This window comes from Paramormyrops kingsleyae, chromosome 10 (genome assembly GCF_048594095.1).
Source record: "Paramormyrops kingsleyae isolate MSU_618 chromosome 10, PKINGS_0.4, whole genome shotgun sequence".
Lineage (NCBI taxonomy): Eukaryota > Metazoa > Chordata > Actinopteri > Osteoglossiformes > Mormyridae > Paramormyrops > Paramormyrops kingsleyae.
This window is the reverse complement of record NC_132806.1, coordinates 25,759,096-25,786,596: the sequence shown is the minus strand read 5'-3', so window position 1 is coordinate 25,786,596 and position 27,501 is coordinate 25,759,096. Positions and strand designations below refer to the sequence as shown.

The 27,501-nt window shown below is 40.3% G+C and overlaps 1 protein-coding gene across 5 annotated transcripts in view; it reads right to left on the bottom strand.

The window, feature by feature from the left end:
- frmpd3 (FERM and PDZ domain containing 3) overlaps positions 1 to 27,501 on the bottom strand; it is a 107,741-nt gene that overhangs the window by 7,253 nt on the left and 72,987 nt on the right. For 2 of the 5 annotated variants that reach the window (XM_023816472.2, XM_023816478.2), the window contains exons 3-15: positions 15,949 to 16,061; positions 15,139 to 15,293; positions 14,757 to 14,859; positions 13,775 to 13,820; positions 13,230 to 13,334; positions 10,664 to 10,771; positions 3,237 to 3,368; positions 2,862 to 2,981; positions 2,451 to 2,587; positions 1,883 to 2,009; positions 1,308 to 1,397; positions 854 to 1,033; positions 478 to 613 (exon numbers count right to left, since the gene is read on the bottom strand). In XM_023816472.2, coding sequence (XP_023672240.2) covers positions 478 to 613; positions 854 to 1,033; positions 1,308 to 1,397; positions 1,883 to 2,009; positions 2,451 to 2,587; positions 2,862 to 2,981; positions 3,237 to 3,368; positions 10,664 to 10,771; positions 13,230 to 13,334; positions 13,775 to 13,820; positions 14,757 to 14,859; positions 15,139 to 15,293; positions 15,949 to 15,989 — 1,480 coding nt within the window. In that variant the 5' untranslated portion in view covers positions 15,990 to 16,061. Of the gene's footprint in view, positions 1 to 477; positions 614 to 853; positions 1,034 to 1,307; positions 1,398 to 1,882; positions 2,010 to 2,450; positions 2,588 to 2,861; positions 2,982 to 3,236; positions 3,369 to 10,663; positions 10,772 to 12,786; positions 12,928 to 13,229; positions 13,335 to 13,774; positions 13,821 to 14,756; positions 14,860 to 15,138; positions 15,294 to 15,948; positions 16,062 to 26,866; positions 26,960 to 27,501 lie in introns of those variants that run through there. The other 3 variants (XM_072717583.1, XM_023816473.2, XM_072717584.1) reach the window with 3 other exon arrangements.

The following is a 27,501-nucleotide window of genomic DNA, read 5'->3' as shown; positions in this document are numbered from 1 at the left end:
ACTACCACCTCTTACAATAGTATAACACTTTGCACCTTCTGTATTGTTCAATATCATAAGTCCATCAGCAGTCCTTCTTACACAAAAGAATCGGCAAGTTTAGTGTTACTTTTTTAACACAGCTAATTTTGCAACCTTGCAGTTGTTTTTCCTGATTATTGTGAAGCGATATGTAGCGACAATGCACTGGATATGGCAGTGGTTATTGCTGTGGTTGTCAGAGGTAGAAAGTTCAGGTCCAGAAAGTACAAATCCAGACCAATGTTTTGTTTCAACCAACCAGTTGAGCGTAAAGAGTCACAGTCACAGTTGAGAAATCTGTGACTGTGACTCTTTATTTTCAACTGGTTGGTTGAAGCAAAACCTTGGTCTGGATTTGTACTTTCTGGACCTGAGCTTTCCACCTTGTGGTTGTGCATGGAACTCATATGGTACATATTGTAGTGCTATAAAGTAAAAAGGTGGCTACTAACGTACCTGCCTTGATCATGTGGGACTGACCAGGAGTCCGGCAGTAGATGGTTTTCTTGGGGTCCACAAAGAGCTTGTAATAACCGGATATAAGACAGGCGAAATTGGAGGCATCTGGCCATTCCATCAATAAGACCAGTGGCTAGAATCAAGGGATGGATGGAGATTTTAGAAATTATTGAGGCAAGAAAACATCCTGGCAGAAAATGTTCCTTGTTGCTGGTTCAGTAGGATTTGTGTATGTTAAACAGCATCATCTTGAATTGAGATTTAAATATATAGAAAACAGACTTAAGATTTGACCCACCTGACTGTATAACAACAAATGGCACATAAGATCATTCAGTTTTGCTATAAAATACCACATGGCATGGTCTTATACCTTGGCCTCCAGTATTGTCACTTCCACCCGGGCCACTCCTTGGTTTTCGCGAAACAGCTGCACCTTTGAAATCCGGCTGAATTCAGCCAGGACGGTGGTGAGGTTGTTCTTCAGGTCGATGACGTGACTGATGCCATGTCGCGGCCCAACCAGGAGTGTTGTGGCAGACTGCTTCTCATCCTAGCAGGATAGAGGCAGAGAGGCATTTGCTGAGCAGGCAGAAGGATTGATTGTTCATTTATTTATTTTTTTCCATCCTATTTCTTTCACATTACAGTTAACATCACTAAGGATAAATTTGAATGGTGATGGTTCTAGTCCTTGGAGAGTTCCTGCTACTTTTGAGATCTGTTTTCAACCTGAATTATTACAATGAAATATGAAGGTGTATAAAAAGAGTTAAACTGTAACTTTCTTTGGCTGAAATGTCTGAAATTGCTATGGTTACTATTACCAGACCAACAGTATGAAACAGCAGGCCCCCAAAGGGCGGCAAGTCATTCAGAGCACGCATATACTGTAGCTTTCCCTGCAGAGGAGGGACCTGTAAGGTCAGACATAGAGAGAGATTGTCAAATCACTATGTTGCAATACCACCACTGTCCTCATGAAGGCACTGTTACTTTACTTATAAAGCACATGTTTGCACCCAGTTGCAGTATCTGATGTATTTGCTGTCTGGGGACAGTTTTTGGGCTATAGGAGGAAAATTATAACTATAGCAAAAATCATATCACAATTCTGAAAACTAAGCAATAAAAAAGTTTAATGAGCATCTTTGTATTTTCTGTCATGAGTAATTAAACAGCTTTAAATCATGATAAATGGATTGATTGAAAGTGTCAGAGGGATATGATGCTGGCTCTTGCACTAACCCACAGAAAACATTCTAATTATGACTAAAGCAGTCTTTCATTCTCAGTACTTCTGGTGATTATATTTATTGTTACCACGTTATATGGTACATTATGGTACATCCCTACTCCTAACCTTCTGCAGTTTGGGGCACATTGCATTGAACTGGAGTACCTTATTGCCAGCAGGCAGGGGATGCTGGTAGGTCTTAAGCAGCTGGGAAAGGGATTTGCAGACATTTTTCTCTTTTACAGTCGGTAGCAGAGTGAGGGGAAGAAAAGGTTCAAGACCCCACTCCTTTCTAAGGCAATGAGAGACAGAAGAAGTTGAGTTTTCATTGTACAGTTACTTGTGCAGAGCTTTCTGAATGGGATTGTACCATCACTGCTGGATGAACCAAGCTGGGCTTCCTAATTCATGTGGGCAATGTCTAATATGTATAATTATATTTAAAATATTGTAAATAAAGACTTATTATTAAGATGTGTTCCAGCTTACAAAATGTGCTCATGGACCATTGATGTGTCTTCAAATTAGAGTTAAAGCTTTACAACATAGTATCATTTTTCTGATTGATAATTATCAGATTATAGTTTGAGCTCGTTACATTTATTAAGGGATTTAAAGAGAAGAAAGGTTAAAAACCATTTGCCACAGAAAACTAAAATATCGTGAGGCATTTTAACAATACAAGCACGCTGCAATCCAGAATTATTTTGGAGCTCTGAGCGGCAGGACTTACTCGACGTGCTTAAGCGAGATCTTTTGGTTCGGCCTAGCAGCTGAAACTGTAATGTAGATATGGAGAGCTGCCAGCTTCAGTGTGATGTCAGACTTCCAGTCGATTCCGAAGCGTTCCTTAATAACATCGTTACGACTCTGTGGTGGATACAGTAAATGTACATGCCAGTTGCAGCCAATATATCCGTTATTCCTGCATTACCAGGGTTTTAACTCAAACATTCATTCTTTAAAGTCAGGTAAGATATGAAATACAAACGTGAATTACAAATCTTAAACATAATCATATTAGATGAGAGGACCAAAGTACGCAAATACAAATATTCAGAAATGTTTCAGTCATGAAAAGGGGACACACAAAGGATTGCAGTTGATGAGGAGGATTATTTATGCTGAAGCAGTACGGATATACCTGGATGTACAAGTACTCAAAAGCTGCGGGGTCTCTCCTCAAGAGGTCTGCAGGGTCCTTGGGAAAATAGCAGATGCGAAACAGACACTTCATCCCCTGGAAGTAGGTCCTCTGTACTACCTAATGAGACAAGTATTGTGTTACCACATAGAATACATGAATAAGAGGGAATTCATAATCACATCCAGTTCCCCATAGGATTGTGACACATACTGTATCTCTCTGTACAAGATCATCATAATCAGGAGGATTAGACAGAATCAGACCCATCCAAGTTCTTTTGAAGGAAAGATTACAAAGGAGAATTCCTGTCAGGAAAAAACATGACAGAATGAGACAGACAATAGCATTGATTCGGCGAAGAAGCAGACTTACATGGGACAGGGGCTGGGTGTCCTGTAGAAGGTGCAGCCGCTGGTTCTGATGGAGTCCACCAGACTCCAGAACAAGGGCAAAATGCTCAATGTAACGCAAGGACAGCCGGTCCTGCAGAGAGGAGATGACATCCTAGGGGATGTGAGGAGAGAGAAAGCCAACAAGACAGATGTATATAAGTATCTAAAGAGGAATTCCCATTAAATTAAGCTACAAAATAAGCAGGAGTTTATCATTTAATATTTTGTAAGATACTCTTCAAAACCTGCTCTAAAATCTGCTCCTTCACAAAGATGCAAAGATAAACAATATATACAATTAAAAACATACTCAAGTCTATAGTGTATGACTGTGTGATGGACTGACCTCACATCTATGGTGTGCTACTTGCCAAGCCCTGGGAACTGACTAGGATTAGTGTTTGGAAGTTGGATTGATAGAACACTGACTTCTAGATGTTCACAACCTTCAGAGCCCTAGTCTTCCTGAGAAGACAGCAGTAATTTTAGCATGGCATTCATTTCATTGCATTTTTTAGGTTTTTCTGCATGACATTGATATTTTTGTCCAGCTTCCTCTGAATGTGATAATAGATGTGGCCTAGATGTTCAACTCATCATTCCAGGATCTCTAATTCCTGAGATGGAGTGGATTTTTCATTTATATACCAAATCCTTTTGAAAACACCGATCCCACCTTAGAACATTCAAGGACTTTGCTCATTATTCACCGGGTAAAAGAAAGATTCAAGCTTATTATAAAACATTTCTTGTGATCTTTTGGTATTGAAAGTGCAGAATGTCTTAAATAGACATACTCAAATTAACTTTCAAAATAGCTCATCACACATGCTGGGAAAAAGTTATATGTTAGATTAGTAAAAAGCTATTGATAGCATGCATATTGTGCAAAAAGACCGATCAGACAGATGATATGGATGTTACTGATATTCAGTTTAATGCAGTGTTTCCCAACCACATCCTTGGGGACCCCCAGACGGTCCACGTGACACACAGTTACTATAGAGTAGGCTTTGTTCAGTCTGGAGTAGAACTGGATGTGTATTTGATTAGTAGCCCTTGTTTCTGTGGTGTTCCTTTTCACTCGCCGAATTCCGCAACAGTTTCAAGGTTTTGGAAAACACTTTGTCAGGAGTATTTTAAAATCTGCCAAACAAAGCTGTGAAATAGTAAGCAGAGCATATTTCCAAGGGCACAGAGATACAAGTCAAACTAAAACATAAAATCGCCAATTTGCTGTTTCGTGTTGGTCCTGTGACTTACAAACGTAACATATTCACAATAGGTCCAAATAAACATAAAGGTGGGTGTGTATTAATCTATGGATTTCCATGCATATGCCAAATCTATAGGTTAAAAATATAATCATTTTTGTTTAAATGATGCCAGAAATACAAATTATATAAACTGGAACAGGGGACATTCGGTGAAGCAGGCGTACATGCATCTACATTTTGTTTTAAAAAACGATGTTGTAAACCTGATGTCTGTATGTGCATGCCAAACATTTATGTAATATCTTGTAATACCTGTTTTTTTTTTTACAGCATTAGCTGGCTAAATGACAGCCAGCTGCCAAAAATGGAAGCACACAGGAAAATCACAGGCTGTTGGACCACTGTGTGCTTTCAGGACATAACGGATACAATGTGACTCTGAGTGAGTTGCAGGCAGAAATTGCCGTTGTTGGTGCTGCTTCAGACAGTCCAGTGAAATCAGTGTAGGATTGAAGGCTGGCAATTATGAAAGGTCTGGGTGATGAAAAAAGTGCTCTCCCCACACAACCCATTAACAACATGTGGTCTATTGTGGACTAAAGCATCGTCCCAAGAAATGCTGCCTCATAGGACCTACTGGGATCTGTAGAACATCGTACTGCAGTAACTTTCTGATGGGTTGAGTGGTGATGAAAATGATGCCTGGGTCATCGTTGGATTTGATTTTCAGCTGTTTTGCTGTCTGTGCGTCTGTGTCGCTGTGCAAATGTAGTGTGACGGCTAAGGGCATTCACAAAATGTAGCATAATAGTCCAGGGAGAAGCCCTGCTGTAATAGCCTTTAGCAAGATGTTTAACATGAGTGATAACTGTAAAAATATCTGCTGGTAACGGCTGTATGTTTTTCGAGAAGACACTTTCATCCCCTGTTGGTTGCAGATAATGATTCTTTTCTTGGGCAGGGGAATTGAGCAGTGGGTGTAAATGAGACACAGTCGTAGCTACACAGTCCTGTGATTTGCTCCTGTCCCCCTGGTTGGTGGGTGAAATCTATTAGGGGGAACCCCCAGAGTGGTTGAAATCAACCTGGAGAGACCTACAGTATCTGTTGGGTTGCTGAACCCCTGACTCCCCCCCTCCCGTCGCCAAAAAAAGAGATTAATTTCTAACTATGGGCCTGGTGTTTTTATTGATTTCATTCATACCTCTTGGGATTTTGTATGCCCAGACAAGATGGTATAAAACATATTAGAAGGTTCTAACCAGTCCACCTTTCAGAAAGTGACTTTCTTAGGTTACATTTCCTAGTAGCTGAAACTGAGGACTTCCTTAATTCTTCTGCTCAAAATTCTATGTGAAAAACCAGGATTGCAAATGACGTACAAATAATCTCATTACTCTAACAGCAGCTGGCCTTTGACAAATGTAAGGTGCTGGAGATAATTCAGTGCTCTGGCCAACGATAAATTTTAACTGGCCAGCTCATAAACCAGTATCACATTTCCTTTGTCAATGAATCACACAAAATGCCAGCAGTGTACTTTTGAAATAAGAACATTTGAAACAATAAATTATATTAGAAGCAAGATTTCTACCAGGATCATTATATTTTGAACATTATACCAACTATAAAATACTTTTCTATTTCATACACCTTCCATGATTGCTGACCCATTTCAGGGTCATGGTGAGCTTATCCTATCTGGGGGGCCACAGAGAAGATACTAGAGATGGGGGCTCCAGTTTGTAACTCGAGCTGGAGTCACACTTAAGTCATGCATACCATTATAGTTTTTAAAACCAAATTTAGATCAATATATACATTTCTGTAGTATCAATTCTGTTATATCTTTTTACTTAAAATCTCCTCAGTGCCCTCCAAATACAAACATTAGCACTGGCATTCACAAATAAAACAGCCATTTTCAATCTATTGTTACTCTAATATTAACTGCGCTCACATCAAACATTAATAGCGATGACAATTCAAGGTGTGATCCACTGAACCTTGTGACATGTGATGTGGATAAAGGCTAATCCACCTCATTGAATGAGCTGTTCTAGCATATGCATTAAAGACAAATAGGTGGTAAATTAACAAGTGAATGTGCGTGAACCCTGGTCAGAAATGACATGGAAATTGTCTGATGCAGGCAGACGCTGCCATTTAAAAATATCTGTTGAAAATCACTGGCATTAATCACGCTGGGTTTACATCGAGTTTTAGCACAATGTTGCAACATTGCACAGTTTTGCTTTTCGCTCCTGTTTTCTTTCCCCACCCCGTTACTGCCTCGTATTGGATTGGAAGGGTGGAGCTGGTACCTTCACGGAAGCTGTAGGTTCCTACTGACAAACTGGAAGAGAGAGGAAAGGACAGAGAGAGAGAGAGAAAAGAGAGAATAGAAGAAGCTATGCGGGTCGGGGGTATTCCTGTTATTGCAGCCCAAGTTTAGCGTGTGACGACTACTGTGTATATGGTTCAAACTTTTTGTGTTACAGTATTTTATCATTTTCTTTATAATAGTTTTCCTTAAAGATGGTTCTTTTGTAATCAATACAAGTAGACTGTATCATGATTATGTTACGGCCTAACCACGGTCCGGAAGAGACATACATGCTAATGGCTGTAACATTAGTTTCAACTATATATATATATATATATATATATATATATATATATATATATATATATATATATACACTCACCTAAAGGATTATTAGGAACACCATACTAATACGGTGTTTGACCCCCTTTCGCCTTCAGAACTGCCTTAATTCTACGTGGCATTGATTCAACAAGGTGCTGAACGCATTCTTTAGAAATGTTGGCCCATATTGATAGGATAGCATCTTGCAGTTGATGGAGATTTGTGGGATGCACATCCAGGGCACGAAGCTCCCGTTCCACCACATCCCAAAGATGCTCTATTGGGTTGAGATCTGGTGACTGTGGGGGCCATTTTAGTACAGTGAACTCATTGTCATGTTCAAGAAACCAATTTGAAATGATTCGAGCTTTGTGACATGGTGCATTATCCTGCTGGAAGTAGCCATCAGAGGATGGGTACATGGTGGTCATAAAGGGATGGACATGGTCAGAAACAATGCTCAGGTAGGCCGTGGCATTTAAACGATGCCCAATTGGCACTAAGGGGCCTAAAGTGTGCCAAGAAAACATCCCCCACACCATTAAACCACCACCACCAGCCTGCACAGTGGTAACAAGGCATGATGGATCCATGTTCTCATTCTGTTTACGCCAAATTCTCACTCTACCATTTGAATGTCTCAACAGAAATCGAGACTCATCAGACCAGGCAACATTTTTCCAGTCTTCAACTGTCCAATTTTGGTGAGCTCGTGCAAATTGTAGCCTCTTTTTCCTATTTGTAGTGGAGATGAGTGGTACCCGGTGGGGTCTTCTGCTGTTGTAGCCCATCCGCCTCAAGGTTGTGCGTGTTGTGGCTTCACAAATGCTTTGCTGCATACCTCGGTTGTAACGAGTGGTTATTTCAGTCAAAGTTGCTCTTCTATCAGCTTGAATCAGTCGGCCCATTCTCCTCAGACCTCTAGCATCAACAAGGCATTTTCTCCCACAGGACTGCCGCATACTGGATGTTTTTCCCTTTGCACACCATTCTTTGTAAACCCTAGAAATGGTTGTGCGTGAAAATCTCAGTAACTGAGCAGATTGTGAAATACTCAGACCGGCCCGTCTGGCACCAACAACCATGCCACGCTCAAAATTGCTTAAATCACCTTTCTTTCCCATTCTGAGATTCAGTTTGGAGTTCAGGAGATTGTCTTGACCAGGACCACACCCCTAAATGCATTGAAGCAACTGCCATGTGATTTTTTGATTAGATAATTGCATTAATGAGAAATTGAACAGGTGTTCCTAATAATCCTTTAGGTGAGTGCATATATATATATATATATATATATATATATATATATAAAGAGTAGATAAGAAAAACAAGTTTCCCCTGCACTTCCATGTCATCCAGATCAAAGACTGAGATCTTTCCAGTTTATGCTGTCTGAATGCCACTGGAAAAAAATAGTCTTGGGGGTTGTGCATGCATAAAAATCAAGGAACTGGCTCCCAGACACACAATTGTAAGTTCACTCTGACGCCACGAATGAGGCGAAAGACTGTAATTAAAGCACATAATGGCAATCCAGGTACACTGTGGTGTGTTCTAGCCATAGAACATTAAAGTAGTTGCTCTGCTATGTTTATAATATATGAAAAGAAAGTAAATGTTAATGTATGTCTTTTTTTCCTCTAATCATCAAACTGAAGTGAAGTGTTTTAGGCCCGGGGAAAGGTGCTACTTACCTACACTACAAAGACAGCAATAATTACAACAGCTAAGAGAGCTTTAGTTCATGCGTGCAGCATTTCTGTAAGATTGTGATGCATTAAGCAGAAGCTGATGGCGTATGGTTGTGGAGAGATGAAGTGTGCTCCTTATTTAAGGTCTTAGCTAGTGTACCTGTCCTTTGTCTCAAGGACTATTGGTTTCCCAAAGATCATGTCAGTTTCTTGGTTCATAATATGATGTGAGAGATGCATTTTTGATGGAGGATAACACTAAGCAAAGCAAATGTATATTGATTTTCATTTACTTTTAAACTGAGCATATTTAATTATTTTCATAGCAGACACAGCATAAAAATACTTCAAGGAAAAGAATGACTGCAATCTTGTACTGGAGCAGTTTTAAACCCTCTTTAAGATGCCAGTGTCCTCACATTGCATACACTTGAGAGATGGGGTAGACCTGCTTCCAACAGGCAAAAGTCATTTTCCAAACACAAGTTCTCACCCCATTGAAATGCCGGAACTCAATAGCTTCAATGGATCTTCCAGCACTATAGGTTACGGATTGGGGCAGTTTGGGCACAAGAACGAGGCATGATGGCGGCAGAAATGTGGACGACCCACTTGCAGCTCAAAGGACAAATGGGGATTTATTAAACAAAACAGAAAACACTGAAAACACTACAAAAAAAACCAAAAGGACCACAAGGGGTCAAAAACAGAAGAGGATAAACAAAGACTAAATTTACAAAAGGGTCAAGACAGGCTGGTTACAAATAGAATATTCAAAACTTTACTGACAATACAACTATCACAAACCATCACAGACAATGAACCACTAGGGCCTAAATACAAACACTTAAATACAAAAACTGAACGGGGTAATGACAAGCAGGAGTGAGACCGACAATTAACCAATTGGGGAAGGTGCAGGACAACGAGCAATCAGGGAAACACACAAGGGCAGGCAACAGGTGAAGCTAATAAACTAAAACAAGAAACTCAAACTAGAAACAGAATCTAACAATGGGGAAAACTGACAGGTAAAAACACAATCAAGAGCAAAAACCAAAACCGAATACAAATGAAAAATACAGGGACTAGAAAACTGATACAATTGAAACACAAGGGAACAAAATCTGCAAAACAGAGGCGGCAGGATTTGAACATGAGACAAGCGGTTAAAGGCAACCACATGCTCAACGCATTGAGCCATGTGGCTGAAAGGGAAGGGGGGAAAACACAAAGACTGACAACACGAGGGACAGGACGACCAGCAACGCTTGCTGGCCAAACAGGGAAGGGATACAGAGTGGAACAGGAGCTGACCCTGACACTATATATCTCGACATAATGATTTAAGAAGATGAAATATTGGACCTTTACTGTTTCTGTGAAATTAACTATAAGCACATTTAAAGCTGCTTGGTGAGCCAACTGTAATCCTTAATTTGGTCTCTCATGCTATTTGCAGTCAGCTAACATTCTGCTCCTTGGGTGAGTTTTCAGACTCCAAACGAACAGGATTACCAGGTTTAATTTAAGTCTAACTGTAATGATGGCCATACAGCACAAATTATACTGTCTAAACCAGAACCGCTAAATTCATAAAGTATATCACCCTTTTCTTCCCCCTGCACCCTTTCACTCCACATTTCAAAATACAAGTCTGCTTCAATTAATGACAACTCACATTACACAATAGAGGACGACTCCTTATAGCCCCCACCACCACAGGATGCCCTAACAGTGTGGTTTTGTTAAATCTCTGTGAGTTCGAATTGGTTCAGTTTACATGCAACATTGAATTATATAATAACTATACTCCTGTTCTGTGAAGGCGCCATCACACAACACTTACCCTCACAGTGGTACGGCTGTCAAACGTAAAGGACTTAATCTGTCCGTTCTCTAGGAACACCTTCAGCACATTAGGAATGAGTAGTAAAGAGTCGTCCTTCAGCATGGTCTGAGAGTGGATGGAAGATTGGGATGGGAGAGGAAGAAAGAGACAAAATGAGAAACAGACAAGGAGAAAGGAAACAAGGAGTAGAAAAAGGAAAGTATGAGGTAGTAGCTTACAAAAGTCAGTATTATAAATTCAGTAATTGCAAAGAAAAGGTACAGATTACAATGACCATAGCAGTTGTTTTTGGAGGGAGAGCTCAGGAATTAGCAGACAAGCATGATTTTTAGGTTTTCTACACATCTTTCAAAGTACAAGAAATAAATTGGAGCACGTAGCTCTCCCGGGGCTCTACAGCAAACTTATGAGAAATGTGGGGTACAATCAATGTTGGAGAAGTTACTTACAAAGTAATCCATTAGAGACAAAGACAGAAAGTTCTGGTCCAGAAAGTACAAATCCAGACCAAGATTTTTTTTCAACCAACCAGCTGAGTACTCTGTGACTATGACTCTTCATACTCAACTGGATGGTTGAAACAAAACCTTGATCTGGATTCATACTTTCTGGACCGGAACTTTCTACTTCTGTCTGTAATGGATTACTTTGTGAGTAACTTCCCCAACAGTGGGTATAATGAATTAGTATTGTTATGGTGATTTCATAAAACGTTAAAAGACAATCTGTATTACTTGGTGTGTTCCTTTGAATCACTTGAATTGGCAAAGACTTTATCAATGGCTTTTAGACTTTTATTCCAGTGTTTTTAAACATGTTCATTAAAAGAGTCAGCAGTGGCCCATGTGTTTTACAGAATGTGGTAAACTATTTGTGAACAGGATTCATATTAATTTGCTAACTTTTCCACACTGGTCATCATAGAACATCCCACTGGAAAGGAGACTGACTTATTTCCATAACCTACAGGCATCCGAATAATCTATCAGGAGTCTTACAGCTTGTGGGAGTTTTACTTACACGAAAATGTTCTGAGGGTATAAATAACTAAATAAAAATTCTACTTCAGAAGAAAAAGTGGAGAACTGAGATGATACTTTGAATCACAAAGCTTGGAGGGGTCAGGTCTCAGCCTGTGAAAGTAGAGACAGTTTCTGGACAAAAATATTCTGAGGGCAGAAGGAGCAATGATTGGTTCAGAGAGATAACCGATCAGATTGTAGAGGAGGTGGGTCCAAGCAACTAGACGAGGTGGGACCAAGACATCTGATTGGTTGGTCCTGCCTCACCTAGTTGCTTGGACCCACCTCCTCTCCATCTGATTGGTTATCTCTCTGAACCAATCATTTCTCCTTCTGCCCTCAGAACATTTTTGTGTGGGGAAAACTCTCATAGAAAATCTTACATGGGTCATTCCAGAAACTGTCTCTACTTTCTGACCCCTCCAAACTTTGTGATTCAAAGTATCATCTCAGTTCTCCACTTTTTCTTCTGAAGTAGAATTTTTAGTGATTATAGTTAGTCAGTATAAATAGTGTGTGTGAGAGGTGATTACGGAACTGCGGGAGAGTGACAGTGCTGCAGATGGCCATTCAGTCTAAATGAGAAATCAAACAGGCCTATTTATTTCAGACTGCAGGTCAATTCATTCGGCCTTGTGCACGACAGGAAGCAAGCGGAGTCTGATATGATCAAATTAACCAATGCATAAGCCAGATGGTGCTCCTCATATTTTTTCCTGCCTGTTGTTACATGTTGCTCATGCAAGTCTTGGTGCAAAGTTGAGCAGGCACGATATAATCAATCCCCAACAACTCCTGGTGATCACACAAGACATAACAGTGAGTGCTTAACTGTACTTTGGAGTGCCATGGATGGATTTTGAATGTGAGCCCCCGTTAAGTTTATGGCCTCTTTTAGCAGACAACAAAAAAAGAAGATACCAAAAAAGGCTCATTTTGCCTAAGATCATTAGATCAAACAAACATCTGAGGTGGCTCTTATCCTTTGTCTTAGCTTCATGGCAAATATTTAGGCATATATTCTCCATGTGGAGAAAGAATGATCAAGGCAAGGCATTTAATTAATACGAGTGCTAACAATGCACGGCACTGACATACCGTAGAGATCTAAAGTGTCATAAGTTATGCAAGTGCCCAGTTGTCAATACTTGACTCTGGCTTCTTGTAGAGTGGTATTCAGGGAGAAAGTCCTTCAAAGCCCAACATGGGTATTTTCAAAGCATTTTCTTCTTGTGTGACCTGCAAAATGTGTTCACTCTTTTTTTGAAAGTCATAAAAACGTCGAAGGTGGAACATGGTAGAGTAGGATCAAGTAAAGAAAATCGACGTGGAATTGCATTGGATGGTTAGAGGTATGATGACGGTTCCTAGAGCTGATATGAGTTTTCTAGGTTAAAAATCATGACAAGAGTAGCTTAAGGAAGGCTGATGTAGTTAAGTGAATAGTGGTATTGGGAGCTGGGAGGATGCAGAGCATGGGAGGGATGATGAGAGGTCACATGCAAGGGCTGTGTGCGTGTTGATCTGGCGGTAGGACATACTGAGTCTGGATCGCTGATTGAGACTTGCTCAGAGAAACGCACTTTTGGCGGGTTTGTCCGGAGACGCGCTTTCTTGGCTGCGCTAATAAAGGCAGACTTGGGTGACTGAGAACAGGATAGCAGGAGGAAAGCAGGTTGATTAACACTCAGGAGCAACATAAATCACCTCCATAAAGTTTATGAAGAATACTTGTCTCTCGCCACAGGAAAACCGATCAGTTAAAGGTATATACATTTATTCGACCGGGCCGTTTCATTTTATCACATAAAGCATGAGGTTTAGTTTGAAGGTTAATGCAATTAGAATGGCAACATTAAAGTTTCATTACATGCTTGATTCCACGAGACTGTATGACTATGTGGGGGGGATGAAGGAAAGTATACATAAGTCCAAATTTATGCTTGCGTGGGAACAATTGAATTTCTCCAAACACATAAGGTATATGTTTTCAGGCTGAAGTAGGTTGACGATTTGAGAAGCACATATGCAAGGAGTGTGTCTTTTGCGTGAAACATATGTTGTACATCGATTATACTGTTCTCACCTGTTGTGGCTGCAGTACAGTAAGAACAATAGATTCCTTGCAGCTCCTATGGACAGGAGTGAAAGCTTGAATGAGCCTGATTTTATGCTATCACAGGGTCAAATGTAATCTCTTGTGAGTTGAGGGTATCTGAGCCGGCCGAGCCCTGCTTAATAATGATGCTTCAGGAAATTACTTTATCGATCAATTGCTACTGGACTGTACGCTGTTCACTGAGTGCGTCATAATCATTCACACAAAGGTGACACAGAAAGTGGCCCAGGGCAAAAGCTGATGCCTTTCTGAAACAGAAATTGTTACAAAGGCTGAGAGCTTTACCCTATCTGTGCAACTGATTGAACATTTTTACCAACCTTTTATTCCCGCGTGTTTCTGTATTTAAACTATTGTACCATGAAATTAGTTGAGAAGTAAAAATGAATAGTTGCATGCCTAGTTTTTTATTTGACTTTTTCGATAACACTTTACTTAAGGCCACGCTTTTAGTAATTTATAAACACATTCATAATGCATTATAATGCATTCATGAAGCATTATAAACATGGGTATAAATATTTATAAAAAGGCATAACACATTATAGCCATGTTTATTATGCTTTATGACTGCCTTATGAAGCTCTCATCTATAATTTAATTTCAGATACCTTTATAATGCAGTACAAAGCATTGTTAATACTTATACTGACTATTATAATGCATCATAAAGGTATCTATAGTGCATTACAAATGAGAGCTTCATAGAGCATTCATAATGCATAATAGACCTGGCTATAATGTATGACTTTTGAGAAGTACTTATAGCCATGCTCATAAGGCTTTATGAAAGTATTATTATTTGTTATGAATGTGTTTTCCCTTACATTGCAATTGCAGAACACATTATCATGAATGACTGAAGTGTATAAGCCGATGCACAGCTTACAGTTCACAGCAAAAAGCCTTGCTCCCACCTCCCATCCCCAGTACAGTAAAAGGATGTTACCTTACAAGGTCTATGACTCTCTCCCTTGGCACGTCACTCACTGGCTCGTTGTTGATAGTCAGAATCTGGTCTCCCGGCAAAAGCTTGCCCTCAGAGGGACCGTCTTGGACGCCAAAGGAATGGAAAGTCACAGCGCGGGAGACACCGAGAGAGAGATACATGGCGACTTACACAGCGCTAAGGTCTGGAATGGAAGGACTCGAAGGAGTTGCACAGAACAGCGAATTGGGGGCTGCGCTGTTGGCACGCAGGTGGACGGGTTACAACAGATGGGCAGAGCGGACACAGAGGAGAGAACGGTGAAGAATGCTGAGGCCATGGGAGCAACATCGCAACAGGAGCGTGAGCGCAAGGCTGCGTGTGAGACCTCTGGGTGTCCTACCGGCTGAGACTGAACGGATGATGACAGGCCTCTCGCTACCGGCGATGAAGCCAAATCCGTGGCTGGGGTGGCGCAGAATGCAGACCTGTCGAGCTGATCCAGGGGTCAGGCTACCACTGTCCATCCCATTGTAGCTCTCCTCTAACATTGCAGGGCTGGGTCACACACAGACGAAGGTGCAGATGCCTTCATAACTGAATGCTACTCCAGCAGCATCTCGTCCTCTTTAATCAAAAGCCACACAGCTAGGGTGACGGCCTAATTCGCGTCAAGGGGACACTATGAACTACTTCACGTTTTACAAACTACTTGAAAATGGAAAGGCTCATGCGCTTGGCTAATTAGTCCAGGTCTTCACGTGCTTTTACTGTTTGTTTCCTTGATTGAAAGACTCATCCAGCTGTTTCACGTTAACGTTAGTGACACATGCATGATTGTAGGAGACTGACCAATCAGCACACAGCAAGAAGTCAGTACTAAAATGAAATCCAGGTCTTTTTGACTGAAATGGTAGTTTACAAACCTGGTCCAAGCTCATAGTGTCCTCCCAACATGGATTAGGTGGCCACCTTACACACAGCTGTGCTGGGATCCTCTGAGTTCGATCAGTTTGAGTATCTGATACTAAGAGTAGGATGTACAAAACTGGCCTAAATTTATTGGGTGCAGACTAGAGCCCAGTAGTTCAATTAACTAGAACTATAACGGCTATTTTACCTGTGTCTTGACAACGATCCCTCATGATATCACAGCAGTGACGAAACAATGACAATCACAGACAAGGGAAACATCATAAGTGAATCGACACACCTTCCACGAGTGTCTGTGTGTCCATCTTGGACCTGGGCCATCCCCTGAGAGGAGAGACGAGGATGGAGTGTGGTCTGATGGCAAGGTGCTCTTCCTGTCCTATACTCATTCACCTGGAACCAGAACAAGTAAGGTATTACACAAGGAACATTGGTAGATGACCCACATTTACAGGCACAGTGCAAAACACACAAGAATCCCTCTAAAGAAGGCCTGGGCAATTATTTTCTGTGGAGGGCTAAAACAGTGCTTCACCATATTGGCAGGGAGCATTTATTATGGTTATGTTTGTGTCCCATGAAAGCTACAATAGCAAACTTGTTAGATTTCTTTTCTTTTTTTGTGGGGAGGCTCATTTTTGTGTGTCAGTATAGAAATACCAATAGTATTTGCGATTATTCATGGGACTTGAACATAAAACTTTACCCGTTTTGTAATTTTATGTCAATGATAAAAATAGCTTAGCAGGCCAGACATGGCCCATGGGCTGGCTTTCTGTTTTTTTAGCCCTGACATTTTTTATTAATTTCAAGATAACAGGTACATTAAGAAAACGGCAATGTTCTACAATAACTGCACCTTCATAATGTATTCATAATGCATTGATAGAACATTCATAAGCCGCTTGTAAGTATACCTTAACATCATAAAATACCTTAATAGCTTTAATATACATTAATAACAAACATTATATGATGATAATAAGCATTATTATTGTATAGTTTTTGTTATTAATGCTGATTCACCCTTAATTAAAAACAGTGCTTGAAGTGGGAAAAAATAAGTGCAGGAACTCTAATTTTCCGACATTTGACATTTGTGCGGTGAAAAAAAAATCAAGTCTTTAGGATGTGTTGGTTCAAAAACTATTTTAATTTAATCATTCTTCCAAGCAATAACCTATAGGCATAGGCTACTTTTTTCTAATTCACAAATGGAATACTGAAAAACCATTAAAACAACATGAACCAGACCAGTGTGATACTTGTAGGCCTAACAATAGACTAGGACTAAAGCTGATGCGATTGGTTGGGACTCAGTGGATGCATATGATAGGGCACTGTCGTGGCTCGTGGGTAATGTAGTCTTTTATCGGTCTTGTGATATTGTCTATTCTCGGGCCACTGTCGCTGCGTTGGATCAGTTTCAGTAAGTACTGGAACGCAGAAAAAAGTGCCGGAACTCAAAAGACGAAAATACAGAAGTTCAGGAACTGCGTTCCGCTGCGTTCCGGCCCACTTCAAGCACTGGTTAAAAAGCAAACGAACATAGTGTGGTTAGCCTGATCCAGTTCATTTAGTGAGTATAGAAGCTACAGGAGGACCGCGGGTGGAAAGACATGGTTTCTTAGTGAGCAGGGATCTTTAAAAATATATCTGTCAGAAAGCACATGAATCTACTGCTGACTCTAATGGCTGCTTTGATGAAAGACCAGGCGAACAGAACAATAACACAGTCAGCCACGCTGCGCTCTAATGCTGTGGCATGTTCTCATTTTCCTACCAGCGAATGTGCCTGTCTGTGTGGGTGTAGGAGAGAGATGGAGCGAGGGGTTCGGGGTGAAAGGCTGAGGGAAGGAAAGACAGTGAAGGAGAGGAAATTTGCATAGTGCAAATATCTAACTGCATTGGGTCATGCCTAAATGCTCTGAGAAACCATGTGACTGAAGAAGCGTGTCTCCACACCAAAACTAAGCAGATATGGAATCCTGAGCAGAGATGGTTGACGCAGAGGCCTAATGCTTATATTATGTAATGCAGGGAAAAAAAGAGGTAATTTCAAAGCAGAGTATTCCAGAGGGAATTGCAAATAATGACATTAGAAATAGTAGAATCACGCAAGAGAAATAATTAAGTCATATTCCTATCAGATTTTATGGCATATTATTGCTGAAACGGACAAGGAATTTTGCTGTCATATCAGTGAGGACATTGGCAGACAAAAAATATATATGTATATATATTTTTAAAAAAATGTAATGACTACACAAGAGACTGAGGTATCCTGGGACGTACCAGTGAATCAGAACTCCCCTCATAAATGTCTGACTCAAAATAAATGATCCAAAATCATAAAAGCAAATACTACCTACTTACTTCGGTTGTATAGCTATAGTAATGTATCTACTGAGAAATCATCTTTGGATGAAATCCAACATTGTTTCCCACAGAAGTTCAGATCAGACAGTTTCTTTGTGCAAAATATGTTTCATGCTTTGCTGGTTTCTGTTGATCAGAATGAATGGTGGAGATACAGAAATGTTCAAGGGGCCCTGAAACAGGGAGATGCAGACATTTTCAAAGAACTTCCAGTCTTTTCTTGGCAGACAAATAACCTTTAAAGAGAGCTTGCATCAGTGTCATTACAAAAATCCTTATGGCTAGCTAAATATGTATTTAAACAGATTTTTGGTGGGGGTACCTCAGTTCAGTCATTTAACTAGCTATATAAGTATGTTTTAAATATGAACTGATGAATGAGCTAGCTAGATAAAACTGTAGAACGTAGTAGCTACCTGTTTATTGCTAATAAATCCTTTAATTCAAAGCCATAAATTGCAGCCGTTATATGACTGGTAGTGACATTCCTCTGACAGGGTCTTTGCTGCTTGTTAGTGTCTTTAATAATATTTCATCGTATTGAACAGCATCACTGCTATCTTTGGAAATACATTTAATTAAAGCTGGGTTATACCACATCTGAGCCAAATCCTAATGTTTGTAGGAAGCATCGTACATTTGCAAAAACAGACAGCAAAAGCGATCGAATTCTTACGCTTCATTATAGATAATGGTAAGCGCTCTTGGATATTTTGGATTGGTAATATGTAATATACACGTGGGCAATGCAATGTTTTTGACACAAATTTCAGTATTTCCAGTCTTCTCATAGCATATTCACACGCAGCTGCGAGATGGCCGTCAAATGAATACTGACACCCAGTGACTCCAGGGAAAGTTTCCCTGAAAAGGGCTTGACGTCCGTGAACTAGCATGTCAGTTTAAAAGACTGGGGCAGTGACGGGGAGGATGAATATTTCATACCGCCACTCCCCATTATGGGATGTCACTGAAGAGCTGGACAGCCGCAGAGGTCTGCAGTCTGCACGCTCATGGAAGTCCCCCCCGCCCCACAAATTAATGGGCTCCCCCATCCATCAAGTGTCTGTGATGCCCAAATGCCACTATGTCCACCAGATATATGTTCTAATGGAAAACACTGAATAAACGTCTGTGATAAGGAGATCCTCTGTTCGAAATCCACTCAGTCTGGCTATAGGTTACCTAAACAAATAGCAAATGCTGCTATCCTATACATTTATGCTGTTGTCTTTCTTCATTTTGTTTATGTTAACAAACCTCTATAATCCATCCATCTATCTATTTTCCATGGTCACTAGTCCTATGCAGGGTCACATGATCCCTAGCCTATCAGAGAAGCTACAGGAGCAAGGCAGGGAATAACTCAGGGTGAGGTGCCAACCTTTTAATTGAACATTAAAAATGTATTTGATATGTGTCTTCATCGTGTAAACTATAACATAAACACAAAACAAACAACACGTAAATGACAGGATGAAAACAGAGGATAAGATGAATAAATAAAAGTGGAAAGGGCAGGACAGGGTGCCCATCCGTATTTAATTGAACACATCCAGGATGGGCCAACCTTTACAGTAAGAAAAGCTGGGGAATCTTTTGAAAATGTGTCCCCTAGGCATTTGTGGGTCTGAGTGTTGCCATGGCTACAGCAGCACTGACCATGTATGGAAAGGTCTAATCTCAGAGCATACAAAGATAGCCGTGGGACTATGTCTGTTATTACTGTCCGCAGTTGGGTGCCTGTACACACGTGCCCACACACACACGGGGTGGTTGCGTCATTTTATTTGGGTCATCAAAGGAGTCATTCCCCTGAAGGTTTGTCAGAATCCTCTCATGGAAAAACAGCGAACAAACAGCATATGAATGCTTTACGTGTTCCCGAAGCTTGCGCTGAACATAATCATCACACATTTGGTTCACATGGAATTAACAAGCCAATTTACTTTCAGGCACAAGTAAAACTTCTAGTCTACAAATAGATTACAGAATTAGTGGGACGATTAAAACTAAATTATACTGAATAATGAACCTTCCAAATAAATAACTTGACATCATTCATGAGACAACTGATGAAATATAAGTGAACTCCACTATAAATTCTGTATAATATTCATATTGAACATGATATGAATTCTGTAGAAAAAAAGCATAGTTAAGCGGATGGATTTATTGATGTAAAAAGTAGAAAAGGAGTGTGGTTTGGTAATATAGTAATCTTCTTAATTAGTAACTTAATAAATAGCCGGACTGATCTAGAATAGTGGCCTCCTTGATCATTACTGAAACAGATCAATGACTACTTATCAGTGTGGAACTTGCATCATGGAACGGCAATTAGACAGATGTCAATTGGTTAAAAGAGAAAGAGAGATGGCTGGTTTCCATACTCAACAACGTATGAAGGTTTGTAAAAAGACTTAAGTCACTGCCTATTTGAATACCAGCGGGCAGAGGACCAGAATTTCTGATTACCCTGTGCGTAATGTGATCTGTGTTCTCTGTGGAATTGTGTTTAGCTTAGCCTCCCCCTGACTGATTGAATTTTTGCATTAAACCCGGCATCAAAGACAAGTCTGTTGATGATTTACTTTAGCTAGGAAATGTGTTAAGTTTATGTCACTACCCATTTTGGGTGCCCTTAAAACAGGTTGCCAGATCCCACTAGGGGGGTTCCTGGATACCCACTAATTAGCTATGAAAATGGTGCTCTGCCAGCCAGTTTAGCTGGTGCCGTACCCCTGAAAGATGCTGCCATTTTATGAAGCCGCAAAGGACGCACTGTGCTATGTAACATTTATACGCTTGCTGGGCACGATGTGGAGAGTTAGTTAAAAGGGAACAGATTGCCCATCTGGAATAAGGATCAAGGCGGCATTCTACCTGGCCAAGGTCCCAGCCGTGTCTCTAGTTCTTACTGAAGTATGAAGACCAGCCGCTCTTTGCTCAAACACCGTGCAAATGGCTCACCTGCCAACACCATATGCCCACTATTTAACGACTATAGATCATTGTTTTTGCTTGCTTTTAAAAAATTTGATGCCATGAATTTTTTCTCTTGCTTTCTCTCTGGTGGACTGCTGGTATGCTGACTCATAGGGTCGAGGTATGTGGCGGGGGGGAAGGACAACTACTGTACACATAGTCCAGGATTTGCATGGCAAGATGTCATTGTGCCAACCCAATACCCGTCGAGAAAAGGAAGACTCGTAAGTTGCAGGATGGCAGTAGCATGTGCTAACATGTGACAGCAGGACAGAAGAGGAGTCGCAACACTGTCTTCAGATCATTTCAGGCAAGGTGTAGTGCGTTTATCAGTGCTCAGAATCAAGACGATGCCCATCGCTAAACTATGACAGTAATCTTTCAGAATTTCCTATATTTTCTGCAGTCACACTGCAGAGACATTTTGCCCTATTACTTGATTGATATGACTTTGACCAAAGCATCCAATGAAACGAATAGATCAAACATACACCTGTCTTTGTGCACCCATCCGCTCCCTTTTTAATGTGATTAATGATTCTAAATGCTATACTAGCCAAAGTCAAAATCTGACTGGGGGAATTTCCAGACTGAAAATCATCTGGCTGTCTGCCGTCTCACAGGGAACCCCTCCACAGACACATATGGAAGAACATCTCTGTGTACATTGGGTTTCCCTGTGAGAGGGCAGACAGCCAGATGATTATCAGTCACATGGCCAGCCACAGTTAGTGGCTCTAGAGTCAGTTTGAGGTGATTTGAGGAAGACTGAAATTGAAAATGAAGAACCCCACCTATTTGAGAGGTCCATCAGCAAAACAGACCTTGGGCTGCAGTCATTGCCTGCAGGAGTCTGTTTAGTGAAGTAGAAGATACCCCTGACTTTGGTATTGGAGCATTATCAGTTTCTTCTGACACCTGCTTGATAGTCCTACTGTCCCCTATGTTATTCTGCTCACATTCTAGAATAGCATTTCCCTCAGGGTGGAACATTCTCAGAGATTTGTAGGTTGTTGAAAGGCAAAGGCAACCTGTTACTTCATAACTGAGAGATGTGGGAGCACCATAACTGTAACTGCCCTTAGTCTGGAAGGTCCTTGTTCCTCTCTTTTGGCTCCTCCAGTTAGTTATCCTGGGATAAGGCGTGAACCAAACTACATGACAGAGTAGGGAATTCTCTAAAGGGGTGATACAGGAACAGGATGGGACAACATTACCCATCCTGCACTGTGGAGTTAGACAAGTTCCCCCAGTACTAATAAATCCACACTAAACAATCCGGAGAAAGGTACATACCGTCTTGGCTGGGTAATGGAATACCTCCGAAGAAGAACGAGTTATTGGCGAATGCTTTTAGAAACCCTGCACTCCAGGCTTGAAAGAATATGTCTCCTTTTGAATGTGCAGGTGTGTTTAGTAGTAAATGGTTCAGCAAGCAAATAGCAGATGGTTTGAGATATAAAGCAAATATTAAGCTAACCTCAAAAAAGAAGCCGGCATTCACCCATCTAAAAACAACTCACACCAGTACAAGATAGACTCTATGAGCCAATTCTAATCTGATTTAAAGCAACATTTTTGAACTGCAGTCCATAGTGTTGATTTCATCTCTAGACCTTTTGTGTGTGTTGCTTTCTATTCTGGTAATATCCTAATAAAAAGGGATGATTGGGCTATTTTTATATACTAGAAAAACTGTTAGTATTTGGAGATCCTTTATGGAAAATATTATATATTCATGACCCTGGGGGATGAACATTATTCATTATAATTCATCATAAGCTAGATACTTCAGTTGCCATTATAGAAACCTTTGGATAGTTTTACGTTTAAGTTTTACATTACATTTTATGTGATTATCGAGCAATCATTTTGATTAAATCATCACTTTTTTTAAACCATCCATCCATCTATCCATCCATCCATCCCATCTGGGGTCGGGTCATGGACGCAGCAGTCTAAGCAGGTAAACTAATGAAATATTTAAAATATACATGAGGTTAGAAGGAATAATAAAAACATGGGCCCATAGAGTGAGTCCCCAGGACAGAAATGGAAATCTAGAATGGAGACCCCATTGATACGTTCTATCCCGCTTTATTCGGCATATTCAGAACACATTTTGGAGAATTATTATCCTAAATGCCCTCACTGGCAATTCCGACAAAAAAATCCAAAATAACCTAAATGGAAACTGAAACATTTGATTAAAAAAAACCTTTGGTCGAAAGAATGCTGTATGTATAATGTATGTTCAATGTTACATTGAACATACATTATAAAAAATAACAGTGAAATTTGAAAAGCTCCTTTTCTGTTCATTCTGAGCTTGCCTTTAAGTGCAGTTTGAAGAAAGTGAATAAAGCAGTAACACAGTAGGTTAAAAGGGCCTCTGAGATGGATAGATACCATAATCAATGCTACAGAACATGAGCAGTGGTCAGCCAATGCAAAGATCCTGCGCTTCTGAATATGTGACATAATGAAAACAAGTACACAGAATGCTGCATCCCGAAACACAATACGTGAGTAGTGGTCAAAATGCAAATGCACAGCATGAGGGGATAATCCAAAGCAACAACAGAAAACGCGAATTTTAATTAACTCATAAAAGGAACACTGTGATTAGATAAAACACATTAACATTTTCAAAGAGCGGGCTGCCTGAATGGCCTTCAGCAACACTGAGACATTTGGTCTTTGTGTTTATGCCCATAAATCACAATTAAGGAATGATTGCTCCTTCCAGACGTTGCCATATATGCTTGAGTTACCATGATTATTATATGTATGGTGAAATAACACAGACATCAGCTTTCAAAAACGCATAGAAATTTGGATGAAAATCTGTATTTCTAATAAAGCATTCTGGCTGTACAACCTAATACAGATTCAATGTGCTAATTTGAAAGTGAATTCAAAAGCTTTCACATCAAAATGAAAAATGGTAATATTGTAGCATTGACAATACCTTTAGAGTTACCTCTCAGGTTTTTTGTATAAGAATAGGTGCACAAAACTGAACACAGCAAACTGTAGCTCCTGGATCCTTCTCCATGCCTTCCCCCGTCTTACAGGCTGATGAATAAACATCTCGACATCTTAATAAATGTGCAATGGACCCCTGACCTGGCAGCTGCAAATGAGGAAAACGTCCCCGACTTTGTTGACAAGGACAGTGTTGTGGTGTTTGGCCACAGGGTTACTCGATCTGATTCAGCTCTATCTGGCCGTACATATTACAGATCATATATTTACACTCATATACATAATGAGGGCAGATACCAAAATGATGAATCACATTCACATGTGTAAGTTGTTTATCTAGTTCAGTATTGGAGAGGAATCAGAAACACATCAAAGGTGATTTTGGAATTATTTCCCTCGTGACATTTTAAACACCATTGAGAAAGTATTTTTCAACACATAACCAAATTCCTGACAGCCATCTAAATGAAGTGATTGACTTGGCTGTATTTCCCATAACACCTGAGATGGAGACTCGCATAGGTAGCAGACAGGAGACAGTAGGAGGAAGAACATGCTGATGTAGTTAGCGGCTGCTGGGAGATGCCAGGGATGGATTCTGCAATTCATGTTTTGTCCAGCAGATTGCTTGCAGGTGTTCTGCTAAGATGAGCAAACTCTGTTCAACGGGGGGCAGAGACTGAGAGATTTTTCAGCACAAAAATGTTCTTCTAATGCACATTGGGTCACACTGCCTGATGAGACTGCCAGTTTTAAGTGCAATCAAATACTGCCAATAACTTTATTGGGAGTTATAAATGAACATTGCTCCTTGTCACAGTGCCAGTACTGGAGTTAGCTAGTGCATTAAATCACCGATATTCCTCCACACAGTGACTGCAGCACAGGTTTTTTTCCCTTTAGCCACCCAGCATGCTGCCACCCTTATGTCAATATGCTTTTTAATAAGCTTTTCTTTCTTCACAAATGAGTCATCAACAATGATCACAGATGCAAAACAATGAGTCTTTGATGAGTAAGGCTAACAACTGAAGTCCTCGTCATATCTCTGGTCAAAAGTCCCATGTGATGGATGATGTTGGTGGCATATATCACAGCAGGGGCTGTGCTGGATGTGTGCTTTCCAGCTAGCAAGGCCCGTAACACAGCTGCTAAACTCTGAAAGGTGTTAGTCTTATTAGGTATAAGAAATGGTAGGGGGGAAAAAGACCAATCTTACTCTCATGTAGTATGCTGTCAGTTATCGTTGCATTGTAATATATGCAGAATTTCAGAGATGCATCACATGATTTGCTGTTTTGAAAAAAGCCCCCCTGAACGGGTTCCTTGCGGCAATTCAGAGATGTTGTTTGTCATCAAAACTGGAGGCTTGTGTGAACTCCATCGATCAGAAGCACTTTGAGGTCGCTACAGCTAGAATTCTGGTCTCACTTATTGCCCAGTGGAGCATTTAATTGGCCATATGCCCAATTCTCATCTTCCTGGAGAAACAGTCTTCTGTTTACACCGCACTAATATTTTAATTGTATCTGTTTAACACCTCATAGCACGTGATAAGACTTTAAAAATGAACTCCAGCTTTTATTCTTAAAAGCAGACCCTTCTGTGCATCAGTAATCAAGTATGCGGCTGCATATTTGAGGCAAATATTGCCGTCTTCTTTGGAAACGTTGTACAGTAGAACATCAAACCACCCATCTTTAAATAGGGTGCCGTTAAATCAAGGAGTGAACTACACTTTTTAGTACATTAGCAGTTATTATCAAAGACTGCGGTGTAATCAGCTAGGGTCTGCCATGGCTGGCAAAATCAGTGCTATTTCTGCATTAAGAAGAAGGAGAAGCCATCAGCCAAGGGACACAATGTTATTTCAGTCTCATCACAAGCCACTTCTTATAGCTGGAACAAGTGTGCCTCCACAAAGTGGCACTGGGAAATTGCATACATCTTGGTGCTAACTGTGAACTGATAATACTCAATTACCCATGCATGAGCAATAAAACACTTCTCATTAGTATTGCAATAAGAATCTCGAAGTGCAAAAAATTAATAAAAATACGGTTGCTGCAGAATCGTGTTGAACTCGCCCGACAGCAAATTAAACGCACTGTCAACACATATTAAGGCCTGATTGCTTGCAGATACATTCCCAAACAAAACAATGCATGCTTTTTCAGTGCTGAATGCATAACAAGTGTCTTTTCAGTAAGGTACAATGGAAGAGTGCACATAAACAGTTACATAGTTGTCATAGTAAATTTAGAAGTCAGGGAGAGCCAGTAACAGTTGTTGACAGTGTAAAATCAGTAGCATTTCAGTGGTCACTGCCTGAGAATGCATTTATTCTAATGAAGTACCCTATTCTCTAATCCTCACACAGGGCGCTGCATAATATATAGTGACATTCTGGATATGGGGAATATTTCTGTGCTAAGGTTCAGTTCAGGAAAACATAAACAGGTTAATTAAGGTGGTACTGGGCATTCTCCAAGCTGGAAATATTAACATTAATTCAAAGGCTCCATGAACTGACTTATCTTTTTACCAGCAATGCTCCAAGTGCACACTATAAATAAATGTGAAATTAAATCAAATAAGAAAAAGAAAAGGCACAGCTAAGTCAAAACAAAAGACAGATTGCTGCAAAAACATGACAGCCAGTATAAAAACAGTCAAACAAGGAGCAGCAAAACAAAATCAAGTTATTTTGGATGGTAGTTTTCCAGGTAGTGATTGATTCAGACCTTTGAATTCCAAAAAACACCACATTTCATCAGATCACAATGACAGTGTGCCTGGTGGCTCTCTATCCCTAATCAGCATAGCATTTGGAATGGGCCTACCTGAAACCAGCAGGCCCATCCTGTCGCTTCTCAGTCACCCTTCACTGCAGTCTATGGTTGCTGTCCTGACACTCGAGTGGCTATGAAAGGGTTCTGTGAAATATAGTTTTCCAAGTTGGTAAGCCTGGCTGAAAAAGCAAATGCGACAGTCCCCATTAATTCCATGTGTTTGCATGCTGAGAGATCCAGCTGTGTTTGCATGTTGCGAAATCATATATGCAAAGTAGCATTGCTTTAGTTTGGCATTTGGTTACTATTTATTATCGGCAATGTTCTAATGTACTGCTGAACGAGTCAGCCGAACCATTTCATAGAAGCAAAGAGAATTATATAACTACTTGCCCTTCCAGTCAGCTCCACACTAGGGAAAGGCAAACCAAAGTTTGGTTGATTTTCTCACTAAACATTGCTTCTGGAAATCTCGTATTCTTGTGTGTCAAATGAAGGAGGAATCCATCCATTTAGCTGGGCATTACATGTTTCTTGGGTCCACATCACTCTCGTTCGTCTCACCGGAAATATGACAATGAACCACCTACTGTGCTCAAATTACAAATAAACTTATGGTAAAAATTTGAATACCTTCTGGACCTCATGTCGAGCTTGCGCTTCTCTAATTTTACAAAAAGATCATT